This window comes from Oncorhynchus kisutch, unplaced genomic scaffold (assembly GCF_002021735.2).
Source record: "Oncorhynchus kisutch isolate 150728-3 unplaced genomic scaffold, Okis_V2 Okis06b-Okis10b_hom, whole genome shotgun sequence".
Classification (NCBI taxonomy): domain Eukaryota; kingdom Metazoa; phylum Chordata; class Actinopteri; order Salmoniformes; family Salmonidae; genus Oncorhynchus; species Oncorhynchus kisutch.
This window is the reverse complement of record NW_022261983.1, coordinates 1,137,857-1,150,902: the sequence shown is the minus strand read 5'-3', so window position 1 is coordinate 1,150,902 and position 13,046 is coordinate 1,137,857. Positions and strand designations below refer to the sequence as shown.

The following is a 13,046-nucleotide window of genomic DNA, read 5'->3' as shown; positions in this document are numbered from 1 at the left end:
AATGTGAAAAAACACCTATGTACAGACAGCTAGAAAAGGATTAGGCAAAAAAATGGTAAGTACTTAGAATTACTTGTATTATTTTATTAGAAAAAGGTACATTAAATTGGTACATTAAATTGGTACATTAATTGAATACATATAAAACACTTTTTGATACATCAGTCACTATCTCTATTAGTGCATACTTTACATTTCTGATTCACACAAACTGGCATGACCTTAGTAACAAACTAGCTCCCACTTTTCAAATGGACAACAGATTTGAAACTTAAAATACTGACCTGTTATTAATCCTATGTGGATCAAAACTAGAACACATTTAATAAAAATCTTTGGCAAATGTACAATATGGATTATAGCATACTGCACACATTGTTTCCAGAATACACAGATTGTATTTGACAATGTAGCAGTAACAGGTATATTATTTGCAGTGCTACCTGGTCATCTGTCATGTTCTAAATGGGCTTTGTTTAACAAATCATTTCTACCATTACAGGTTCTTAATCCTCTCTCCATTGCAAATGGACAATAAAAACCAAGGTGCATTCATTGCATGTAACATCAGACTAGCAACCGATAGCAGCTTGAATTTAAACTGTTTATGTATAAAATATACATCTTTGTACTCTTAACCCTTAAGATCAAGAAAATAGAGATATTAGTACAAACGCTATAATGCAATAAAATAAATCAACAATGTGCCTACATTCAGTCAGGTGAAATTATACAACCTCCAGAATCATATAAAGAAATATTAATACTTGTATCAATGGTGATGATTCCATTGGGCTGTTTGGATAATCGATTTTTCTAGTTAAAGGCCCAGTCAAAGATTTTTCTGTTTTATAAATATTTCCAGACGATGTTGGAATAATACTGTGCAATTGTGAAAATGATGCCCTTTCAGTGCAAGAGCTGTATGAAAAGACCACCTGAAATTTCAGCCTGCTTTGGTGGGCTGAAAATGTGGCCTGCCTGTTGACATCACCTGGCGGTAAATTAGTTTATAGACTAAATAAGAGAGTTCCAAATGTCTCTGACAATAACAGATATATTTCAGTTTTTCCCTCCCCACTTAGACCTAAACAATTATTGCTTGAGAACATGCTCTTTGCTAAGAAGCCATTTTTGTTTGTTTTCATTTAAAACAAATCACAGTAAGGTACTTAATTATTAGCCAGAAATGATTTTATATTGAGATAAAAACAGCTGCATTGGGCCTTTATGAAGTAAACCTCAGGTTGACTTTCATTATCTAGTTCTTGAGTCTAGAGGAACCCCTATCTGCCAGTGAAAGGACTGCAGTGCAGTGATCAGTATACGATTGTGTCTGTAGAAGGCCATCTCCATCACTGACGCTGCAGCTCCTTAAACCTCCGGCTTCCCATAGGCTTCTTCATCTCTGACAGATTTTAAAGTAGGGGAGAGAACAAACAACTTGAGTATTAAATTAAAGGGACACTTTAAACTTATGAGAAACAACATTGTATGATACAGTTAAAGTACACCGTAGCCAAATACCTTTAAACTCAGTATTTCATCATTCCTGACATTTAATGTAAAAATTCCTCATCTTAAGTCAGTTAGGATCACCACTTTATTTTAAGAATGTGAAATGTCAGAATAATAGTAGAGAGAATTATTTATTAAGCTTTTATTTCTTTCATCACATTCCCATTTGGTCAGAAGTTTACATACACTCAATTCGTATTTGGTAGCATTGCCTTTAAATTGTAAAACTTGGGTCAAACGTTTTGGGTAGCCTTCCACAAGCTTCCCACAATAAGTTGGGTGAATTCTGGCCTATTCCTCCTGACAGAGCTGGTGTAACTGAGTCACGTTTGCAGGCCTCCTTGTTCGCACATGCTTTTTCAGTTCCGCCCACAAATTGTCCATGGGATTGAGGTCAGGGCTTTGTGATGGCCACTCCAAGACCCATTTGCGACCAAGCTTTAACTTCCTGACGGATGTCTTGAGATGTTGATTCAATATATCCACATAATTTCCCTTCCTCATGAATCCATCTATTTTGTGAAGTGCACCAGTCACTCCTGCAGCAAAGCACCCCCACAACATGATGCTGCCACCCCCATGCTTCACGGTTGGGATGGTGTTCTTCAGCTTGCAAGCCCCCTCTTTTTACTCCAAACATAACGATGGCCATTATGGCCAAACAGTTCTACTTTTGTTTCATCAGACCAGAGGACATTTCTCCAAAAAGTACAATCTTTGTCCCCATGTGCAGTTGCAAACAGTAGTCTGGCTTTTTTATGGTGGTTTTGGAGCAGTGGCTTCTTCCTTGCTGAGCGACCTTTCAGGTTATGTCGATATATGACTCGTTTTACTGTGGATATAGATACTTTTGTACCGGTTTCCTCCAGCATCTTCACATGGTACTTTGCTGTTGTTCTGGGATTGATTTGCACTTTTCACACCAAAGTACATTCATCTCTAGGAGACAGAACGCGTCTCCTTCCTGAGCGGTATGACCGCTGCGTGGTCCCATGGTGTTTATACTTACATACTATTGTTTGTACAGATGAACGTGGTACCTTCAGGCGTTTGGAAATTGCTCCCAAGGATGAACCAGACTTGTGGAAGTCTACAATTTATTTTCTGAGGTCTTGGCTGATTTATTTTGATTTTCCCATGATGTCAAGCAATGAGGCACTGAGTTTGAAGGTAGGCCTTGAAATACATGGGGCGGCAGGGTAGCCTAGTGGTTAGTGTTGGACTAGTAACCCCCGAGCTAACAAGGTACAAATCTGTCGTTCTGCCCCTGAAGAGGCACTTAACCCACTGTTCCTAGGCTGTCATTGAAAATAAGAATTTGTTCTTAACCGACTTGCCTAGTAAAATTAAACATCCACAAGTACACCTCAAATTATGTCAACAAGCCTATCAGAAGCTTCTAAAGCCATGACATAATTTCCTGGAATTGTCCAAGCTGTTTAAAGGCACAGTCAATTTAGTGTATGTAAACTTCTGATCCACTGGAATTGTGATACAGTGAAATAATCTGTCTGTAAACAATTGTTGGAAAAATTACTTGTGTCATGCAAAGTAGATGTCCTAACCGACTTGCCAAAACTATACAAGAAATTTGTGGAGTGTTTGAAAAACGAGTTTTAATGACTCCAACCTAAGTGTACGTAAACTTCCGACTTCAACTGTATGTCTAGAAAGGAGTTTTTGTTCATCAACCAAATAATGTGTTAAGTTGAACACACCCATCTTGTTCCATGACTGTTATATTTGTCGCAGGCTCCAACCTAGTGACTCGGTACCTACTGACACTGGGTGAAAAAGAGAAAGAAAGAGGGAGAAAATGAGAATCTCAAATGAAGGGCCTCTGTGTGTGTGTGTGTTTTTACTCCAGGCTGTGTGTTTTGATACCGCTGGCTGTAGTAGAAGTTGAGCACATTGTAAGAGGTAATGTAACAGGCACCGAGGACCAAGGAGACCAGGATGGAGAGGATGGCCAGAGCAGAGAGCACACACAGCAGACTGACCCCTCCTAGGGATAGCAGAAACACTGGAGGGAGAGGGAGGAGGTAGGAATAATGAGGAAAAACAAGATAGTGAAAAAGGGTTTCAGTATTAGCCACCATCATTGTCCCTGATAGACAGGCATTCAGATTAGTTGTTATACTACACAGCTGGGAAGAGTGTATTGGCACTGTAGTAGTGGACAGTAGGTATTATATAGATAGTGTAGGGACTTACCCTCCAATAAAACGAAACCCACAGTGGCACCAATGAATGTAACAGTGGCAAAGGTCAGGAAAATCCCAATGGGTACAGTGGCCATGGCGCCAAATACCAACACAGCCAGGGCTAAGAATGGGTGGCCATTGAGGTACTGCCCCATTGATGTGTTCATCAGCGCTGCCACCTATTGAGGAGAGAGAGAAGGGTCATGAACATGCTTCACATTACCTACTGTCCTATTAAGAAGTCATACATGTCTGTTACTGTTAGACCAAGAGCTTTTAACAGTGTTGCTGAAGAGGAGACATGGTGCACTGTTACCTTGGGGTCACAGTACAGGCTGTCCATCATGCTACTCAAACTGTCTCGAAGCTGCAGTAGCCCTTTGGGGATAGTTGTCACATTGTTGCACTGCATTGTTAGGTTTCTATCATGCACAGAAGAAGTGAGGGATACATTTACAAATAAATAAATGTCGCTATGTCACATAGTTTAGCCACCTCTCATGGATACACACATATGAAAGCCGAGTATCTAGCTAGCTCACTTATAAGTCTATTTCAGCAAAGCGCCTTGATGACACATCAGCTAGTAGTAGCTGGGTTTCTTGGTTTGTTTACTTTCACTAACGTTAGCCTAGTTGAATAGCTAAAGCTATTTCCAACGACTTGCTAGCTAAAAAAGCGAGCAACACATTGAGTTACTCCTCCACTCCACACGATTTAAATTTTAACACAGCTAATCGTGTAGTTTGCTACTAATCCAAACGTTTTGCAAAACTGTTCGTTACCTTCTTCTTCTATAATATTATGGCGGTCCGCAAACAAACGTTATCGTTGAATGCCGCCACTTACTGTACTGGAGTGTCTAGTCAATCACAGTTTACGGACTAAAGAACCAAACATTAAGAACTAAACCCTCCTATCTAATCCTTTACTACTCTGTTCGTTATCTACCTGTCAGGAAGTGTGCCGACTGGTTTGAAGCTGTGTGTGAACTATCGCAAGGTTAACAAAAAGGTGTAAAATGCAAAGAACAAAAATTACTAGGACTGAAAAACATGTGTGACTGATACATAGAAATAGAACTAATAGAGCAAACAACCCATTCAATAAATTTGCATCGAAATGATCTACCCTTCTCCCCAAGTGTACATAGTGAGGAATAGGCAGTGGTCAGTCTAAAAAAATAAATTAAAAAAACATTCTTATACAAAGGACAACAGACAGAACCAAGGCTTGGACTGGCAACCCTGCAGTCTCGAGGCAAATACTACATCCCTTTCTTCACAGATAAAATTACATAACTGTTGATGAGAACTGCACCTGTTTCTGGGAAATCATATGATACTGTAATACGAAAGTAAAATATCTAAATTATGTAAGAGCCCAGGCAGCCAATAGATAACAACATGGAAGATCTCTATGCTGAGTGTGTTCACTGTGTGTGATATATCCCCTTCAGTGAGAGTGAGGGTAGTCTGGACACAAAAATAATTGGGATTCATTTTGAAAATAAATAAATAAAATATAAATATAGGACAAAACACACAACACAACAAGAGAGACCCAACACTACATAAAGAGAGACCTAAGACAACAACATAACAAGGCAGCAAAACATGACAACACAGCATGGTAGCAACACAACATGACAACAACATGGTAGCAACACAACATGAGCAGCACAAAAACAAGGTACAAATATTATTGGGCAAAGTCAACAGCACAAAGGTCAAGAAGGTAGAGTCAACAAGACATCATACAAAGCATCCGCAACTGTCTGTAAGAGTGTCAAAGATTGAGGCTTTGAATGAAGATATTGAGATAAAACTGTCAAGTTTGAGTGTTTGTTGCAGCTCTTTCCAGTCGCTAGCTGCAGCGAACTGAAAAGAGGAGCGATCCAGGGATGTGTGTGCTTGGGGATGTTTAACAGAATGTGACTGGCAGAATGGGGGTTGTATGTGGAGAATAAGGGCTGCAGTACATATCTCAGATAGGGAGGAGTGAGGCCTAAGAGGGTTTTATAAATAAGCATCAACCAGTGGGTCTTTGCGATGGGTATACAGAGATGACCAGTTTACAGAGGAGTATAGAGTGCAGTGATGTGTCCTATAAGGAGCATTGGTGGCAAATCTGATGGCCGAATGGTAAAGGACATCTAGCCGCTCGAGAGCACCCTTACCTGCCGATCTATAAATTATGCCTCCATAATTTAGCATGGGTAGGATGGTCATTTGAATAGTTTGGCAGCTAGGGTGAAAGAGTAGTGATTATGATAGAGGAAACCAAGTCTAGATTTAAATTTAGCCTGCAGCTTTGATATGTGCTGAGAGAAGGACAGTGCACCGTCTAGCCATACTCCCAAGAACTTGTATGAGGTGACTACCTCTAAACCCTCAGAGGTAGTAATAACACCTGTGGGAAGAGGGGCATTCTTCTTACCAAACCACATTACCTTTGTTTTGGAGGTGTTCAGAACAAGGTTAAGGGTAGAGAAAGCTTGTTGGACACTAAGACATCTTTGTCGTAGAGCATTTAACACAACATCTGGGGAGGGGCCAGCTGAGTATAAGACTGTCTCATCTGCATATAAATGGATGAGAGAGTTTCCTACTGCCTGAGGTATGTTGGTTGATGTAATTTGAGAATAGCGTGGGGCCTATATTTGAGCCTTGGGGTACTCCCTTGGTGACAGGCAGTGGCTGAGACAACATATTTTCAGACTTTATACACTGTACTCATGAGACCGTTGTCGCAACCCCGGATTGTCGCAACCCCTATTACCAGCCTGTTCAACCTCCCTTTCATATCGTCTGAGATCCCCAAGGATTGGAAAGCTGCCGCAGTCATCCCCCTCTTCAAAGGGGGAGACACCCTGGACCCAAACTGTTACAGACCTATATCCATCCTGCCCTGCCTATCTAAGGTCTTCGAAAGCCAAGTCAACAAACAGGTCACTGACCATCTCGAATCCCACCGTACCTTCTCCGCTGTGCAATCTGGTTTCCGAGCCGGTCACGGGTGCACCTCAGCCACACTCAAGGTACTAAACGATATCATAACCGCCATCGATAAAAGACAGTACTGTGCAACCGTCTTCATCGACCTTGCCAAGGCTTTCGACTCTGTCAATCACCATATTCTTATCGGCAGACTCAGTAGCCTCGGTTTTTCGGATGACTGCCTTGCCTGGTTCACCAATTACTTTGCAGACAGAGTTCAGTGTGTCAAATCGGAGGGCATGCTGTCCGGTCCTCTGGCAGTCTCTATGGGGGTGCCACAGGGTTCAATTCTCGGGCCGACTCTTTTCTCTGTATATATCAATGATGTTGCTCTTGCTGCGGGCGATTCCCTGATCCACCTCTACGCAGACAACACCATTCTATATACTTTCGGCCCTTCATTGGACACTGTGCTATCTAACCTCCAAACAAGCTTCAATGCCATACAACACTCCTTCCGTGGCCTCCAACTGCTCTTAAACGCTAGTAAAACCAAATGCATGCTTTTCAACCGATCGCTGCCTGCACCCGCATGCCCGACTAGCATCACCACCCTGGATGGTTCCGACCTAGAATATGTGGACATCTATAAGTACCTAGGTGTCTGGCTAGACTGCAATCTCTCCTTCCAGACTCATATCAAACATCTCCAATCGAAAATCAAATCAAGAGTCGGCTTTCTATTCCGCAACAAAGCCTCCTTCACTCACGCCGCCAAGCTTACCCTAGTAAAACTGACTATCCTACCGATCCTCGACTTCGGCGATGTCATCTACAAAATTGCTTCCAACACTCTACTCAGCAAACTGGAAGCAGTCTATCACAGTGCCATCCGTTTTGTCACTAAAGCACCTTATACCACCCACCACTGCGACTTGTATGCTCTAGTCGGCTGGCCCTCGCTACATATTCCAGACCCACTGGCTCCAGGTCATCTACAAGTCCATGCTAGGTAAAGCTCCGCCTTATCTCAGCTCACTGGTCACGATGGCAACACCCATCCGTAGCACGTGCTCCAGCAGGTGTATCTCACTGATCATCCCTAAAGCAAACACCTCATTTGGCCGCCTTTCGTTCCAGTACTCTGCTGCCTGTGACTGGAACGAATTGCAAAAATCGCTGAAGTTGGAGACTTTTATCTCCCTCACCAACTTCAAACATCAGCTATCTGAGCAGCTAACCGATCGCTGCAGCTGTACATAGTCTATTGGTAATAGCCCACCCATTTTCACCTACCTCATCCCCATACTGTTTTTATTTATTTACTTTTCTGCTCTTTTGCACACCAATATCTCTACCTGTACATGACCATCTGATCATTTATCACTCCAGTGTTAATCTGCAAAATTTTTATTATTCGCCTACCTCCTCATGCCTTTTGCACACATTGTATATAGACTCCCCCTTTGTTTTCTACTGTGTTATTGACTTGTAAATTGTTTACTCCATGTGTAACTCTGTGTTGTCTGCTCACACTGCTATGCTTTATCTTGGCCAGGTCGCAGTTGCAAATGAGAACTTGTTCTCAACTAGCCTACCTGGTTAAATAAAGGTGAAATAAATAAAAATAAATAAAAAATTAGCAAAGCAGGACAAAGACCTCTTAGAGGCAGCAATACTCCTTAGCCGGCCCACAAGAATAGAATGGTCTACCGTGTCAAAGTCAATAAAAATAGCAGCACAAATATTGCTTAGAATCAAGGGCAAATGGTGACATCATTGAGGACCTTTAAGGTTGCAGTGACACATCCATAACCTGAGCGGAAACCAGATTGCATACCAGAGAGAATACTATAGACATCAAGAAAGCCAGTTGAACTGAAACTGAAAGTCAGTTGATTATTGACAAGTTTTTCCAACATTTTTGATAAACACGGCAAAATAGAAATAGGCCTATAACAGTTAGGATCAGCTTGATCTCCACCTTTAAATAAAGGACGAACTGTGGCTGCCTTCCAAGCAATGGGAACCTCTCCAGAAAGGAGAGACAGGTTAAAAAGGTTTAGATAGGCTTTGCGATGATAAGGACAGCAACCTTAAAGAAGAAAGGGTCTAAACCATCTGACCCAGATGTGTTTTTGGGGTCAAGTTTAAGGAGCTCCTTTAGCACCTCGGACTCAGTGACTGCCTGAAGGGAGAAACTTTGTAGCTGGCCAGGGGAAAAAGAGGGAGAAGCATCGGGGATAGTCGCATAAGAAGGGGTGGGAGATGAGGAAATGTTGGACGGGCAAGGAGGCATGGCTGAGTCAAATCGGAATCCTGACTTAATGAAGTGGTGATTAAAGAGCTCAGCCATGTGCTTCTTGTCAGTAACAACCACATCATCAACATTAAGGGACATGGGCAGCTTTGAGGAGGAGGGTTTATTCTCCAGGTCTTTAAACGTTTTCCAGAACTTCTTGGGGTTAGACCCACAGAGAGAGAACTGCTCTGTAAAGTAACTAACTTTGGCCTTCCGGATAGCCTGAATGCACTTATTTCTCATTTGCCTGAATGAGAGCCAGTCAGCCTGAGTATGCGTGTGCCAAGCCTTTCGCCAAATGCAATTCTTGAGGTGGAGTAATTCTGCAAGATCACGGTCGAACCAGGGGCTGAACCTGTTTTTAATTCAAATTTTCTTTATGGGGCATGTTTGTTAACAATACCACTGAAAATATCGAAAAAGAAGGTCCAAGCATCTTCGACAGAGGGGATCAAGCTGATTCTATACCATTTTACAGAGGCCAGTTCACGAAGGAAGGCTTGCTCATTAAAGTTTTTATGACAAATCAGGACAGGCCATTTCACTGAGCAGCCATTACAAACACAGGCTGTAAAACAGTGTTTCATCTTGATACAGCAAATCGAGGACCCCGTATTCCATAAGGCTAGGCTATGTGGGGTAGCCTCAAGACAAGTCTTGTTTGGGGGCTGCTCTGCACACTCACCGATGGAGGGAGTTTGCAGGCAGTGCCCTACAATGTACACAGTACTTGTATTATTAAGGAAGTAAATCCAAGACACTCAATTTAGAATGTATGTTACGTTTCGTATGGTATGTATTAATTTGCGGATGTCCATCACCCATTTTGTATGATATGTTAGGAATAACAATTTGTATTATATACATCGAATTTGCACAACATACAATGTTATGAATTTGCTAAATTTACAATATGTTACAAAATCTGCAAAACTTATGTTATGAATTCTAGCTAGGTGGCTATGATAATAACGTTAGCTAGCTGGATAGGATGCTAATGTTAGCTAGCTGGTTAACGTTAGCTATTCAGCTAGATTGCTAAATAGTGATTTTCATAAATGAACTTTGTCTCTACATTAACTAACATATTCCTCTTAACTGTACATTTTTTGCATGATTTGTTATGACGTTTTAATTACTTACATTTGCTTCCATCCTAGTATTTTTGTCAGCCATCTTTCCTGAAGAATGTCTCCAGCCCAGGGTCGCATACCGTCAAATTAGTCATGGGAACCACTCGATATGATTGGTCATAGCCAAGTGGTCATCGCAGGTGATTTGCATAAAGACATTTTCTTTTTCACATTCTCCCACGCCACGTTTATGCCACCCAATGGTCCCCCGCCCTCTCCACTTCCCAAGGCTTTTCTTCCATTGATAATAAATGGGAAGCGGTGTTTCACCGCATGGCACCACATGCTAGTGTACACGGCGGGGCAAAAGAGATTTCATTGTCTGCTTATACACCCCCTTTATTTATCCTACAGTTCTGACTTGGTGTACAGGGAGAATACTGTCAGAACAGCCCATGTTCTGAATTCTGTCCTATACATTTCAAAAGTCTTAACTTGCTCATTAATGTCTTAATTGAAATTACGTATTGCCTCTTATCCACTCGTCTATCCCTTATGCCATAGTTTGTACATCTCAATTTTCAGTAGAAACCACATTAGTTTAAGCAAGTCAGCCATATCCGCTATGTTTCTTAAAACGGCAGTAAATGAGGTTGAATATCTGTTTCGTTGCCAGACAAGACTCCGGAAGTCACGGATCGGTAGGATAGTCAGTTTTAAGAGGGTATGTTTGGCAGCATGAGTGAAGGATGCTTTGTTGCGAAATAGGAAGCCGATTCTAGATTTAATTTTGGATTGGAGATGCTTAATGTGAGTCTGGAAGGAGAGTTTACAGGCTAACCAGACACCTAGGTATTTGTAGTTGTCCACATATTCTAGGTCAGAACCGTCCAGAGTAGTGATGCTAGATGGGCGTGTGGGTGCGGGCAGCAATTGGTTGAAGAGCATGCATTTAGTTCTATTTTCATTTAAGAGCAGTTGGAGGCCACGGAAGGAGTGTTGTATGGCATTGAAGCTCATCTGGAGATTTGTTAACAGTGTCCAAAGAAGGGCCAGAAGTGTACAGAATGGTGTCATCTGCGTAGAGGTGGATCAGAGAATCACCAGCAGCAAGAGCGACATCATTGACGTATACAGAGAAAAGAGTCGGCCAGTAGGGAAAGGGGGGATCAGTGGGGAAAGGGGGGAAACCTAGTGTTGTACAACTGAATGCATTCAACTGAAATGTGTCTTCCGCATTTAGTATGGTGTTTATCAGTGGAAGCTGCTGAGGGGAGGACGGCTCATAATAATGGCTGGAACTGAGCGATTGAATGGCATCAAACACATGGAAACCATCTTATCGCATTCCTCTTAATCCGCTCCAGCCATTAGACTGACCTCCCCAATTAAGGTGCCACCAAACTCCTGTGGTATTTATACATTATGTAGTTGTAATTTTGCATTGTATTTTTACAATATGAAACCCACAAAAAAAATGTATTTCTGCAGGAAATAGCATATAAAAACAGATTTCCTTTTATATATATATATATATATATATAAAAAATATATATAATTAAATCATCCTGTGACAAAACTGGTCAAATGACTGTCCAACATTTGTGTGCTCTGATAGCATCATTTATGATTTTATAAATCTGCTTTTTCCATGTTTCAGTCTAATGACCTTCATCAGGAATTATTTTCAGAAAAATATTCTGTTACTAGCTTGATTTTAAATTCATAGCAACAGCAAGCACATGTTAGACTTGATGTCTGTCTAAGATTAGATATGTCTAACTGAGGAGTGTGAGGTCTAAAGAAGTCATGTGATTTATTAGCTCCACCTGATCTGGTCTTTTTCCTGTTTTTCCAGTTTAGCATTTTTTATCAAGCACCTTCATTCATTGCTTTATAGAAGTCATGTGATTTACCAGAAGCGCATAGTATAAATTAAGATGGACATGCATGATGCAGACACACAAAAAAAATATATATACATATTATCAGAGGGGTGTGAAAAGTAGTGTCAATATAGCCTTGACACTTATTTGGGACATCATTGAATACTTGAGAGATCTTATTCTTTGGATAACAGGTATAGACCATTTTTTGTCAATTTGTTTATTTTATATTATAATAATTGTATAATTGGTGTTATGTTTACAAATTAGGCATACATTATATAGTTACTTATTTTGATACAGTGTTTGACCACTTATTTTAAAGGGATATTTAACTCAAAAAGTATCTTTTAGTGTTTTCTTAATTTGTCCAATGTTGATATGGTCCCAGAAAATTGTGCATTAGTAGTAATATGGGGTGGCAGGGTAGCCTAGTGTTTAGAGCGTTGGACTAGTAACCGGAAGGTTTCAAGTTCAAACTCCCGAGCTGACAAGGTACAAATCTGTCCTTCTGCCCCTGAACAGGCAGTTAACCCACTGTTCCTAGGCTGTCATTGAAAATAAGAATTTGTTCTTAACTGACTTGCCTAGTAAAATTTAAATAAATAAATACAAAATATTTGAAGATAATGGTAGAGCACTTTCAGTTAAAATCAAAAAATGTAATTAAGATGCATTTAGCACACAACACTCACATAGTCTGAGCAGACCTGGGTAAAAAATATTAGCTACATAAAATAATACAAACTCCAGCACACAGGTCATCTTGATTACAACAAATGAATGGATCTTTTAACTATTGTTTCAGTCTTGGTTGACCTTCATCAGGGTAGCTAAATAAAGTGCCCCTGAAATATTTGAAGTATTGGACAGTATGTATTTGACCCCAGGTCTGAGTCTGTGATACAATCAGGGTTAGTTAGAGTCACACCTGTTTACAGAAATTGTGGCAGACAAGACAGAAGTGTAAGTTAAAGTAGGAGACTGATCGGTGTGTGGGTGGGTAGTCTGTTTTATGTACAGTAACTCCATTGGACTTTGTCTTTAAAGGGATGTGGCTGTTTAAATCAACTACACCACCTATCCCTACTGCAGGTAAGTTGTAGTGTGTTTGTATGTACAGT

At 40.8% G+C, this 13,046-nt stretch overlaps 1 protein-coding gene across 3 annotated transcripts; it reads right to left on the bottom strand.

The window, feature by feature from the left end:
- Nucleotides 1-60: 60 nt before the first annotated feature.
- LOC109876552 (promethin) lies at nucleotides 61-4,841 on the bottom strand. 3 transcript variants are annotated; one of them, XM_020468958.2, is made up of 6 exons: nucleotides 4,674-4,841; nucleotides 4,039-4,144; nucleotides 3,733-3,901; nucleotides 3,403-3,541; nucleotides 3,237-3,302; nucleotides 61-1,408 (listed from the first exon to the last, which is right to left on the bottom strand). In XM_020468958.2, exons 2-6 carry the CDS (start codon nucleotides 4,132-4,134, stop codon nucleotides 1,375-1,377), a joined length of 504 nt encoding a protein of 167 aa, XP_020324547.1. In that variant the 5' UTR covers nucleotides 4,135-4,144; nucleotides 4,674-4,841; the 3' UTR covers nucleotides 61-1,374. The 3 variants fall into 3 exon arrangements, with proteins under 3 accessions (XP_020324547.1, XP_031670211.1, XP_031670212.1); XM_031814351.1 differs by lacking the exon at nucleotides 4,674-4,841 and adding an exon at nucleotides 4,508-4,653; XM_031814352.1 differs by lacking the exon at nucleotides 4,674-4,841 and adding an exon at nucleotides 4,265-4,518.
- Between the last annotated feature and the right edge of the window lie 8,205 nt (nucleotides 4,842-13,046).

Bases quoted from the DNA above. Each gene is read 5' to 3' on its own strand.
- LOC109876552 (XM_020468958.2), bottom strand. From the start codon at position 4,134: ATGCAGTGCAACAATGTGACAACTATCCCCAAAGGGCTACTGCAGCTT. The intron at 3,542-3,732 runs GTAAGTCCCTAC...CTCTCCCTCCAG, and splicing joins GGGTTTCGTTTTATTGGAGG to TGTTTCTGCTATCCCTAGGA. The intron at 1,409-3,236 runs GTGTGTTCAACT...AAAATCTGTCAG, and splicing joins ACAGTCATGGAACAAGATGG to AGATGAAGAAGCCTATGGGA.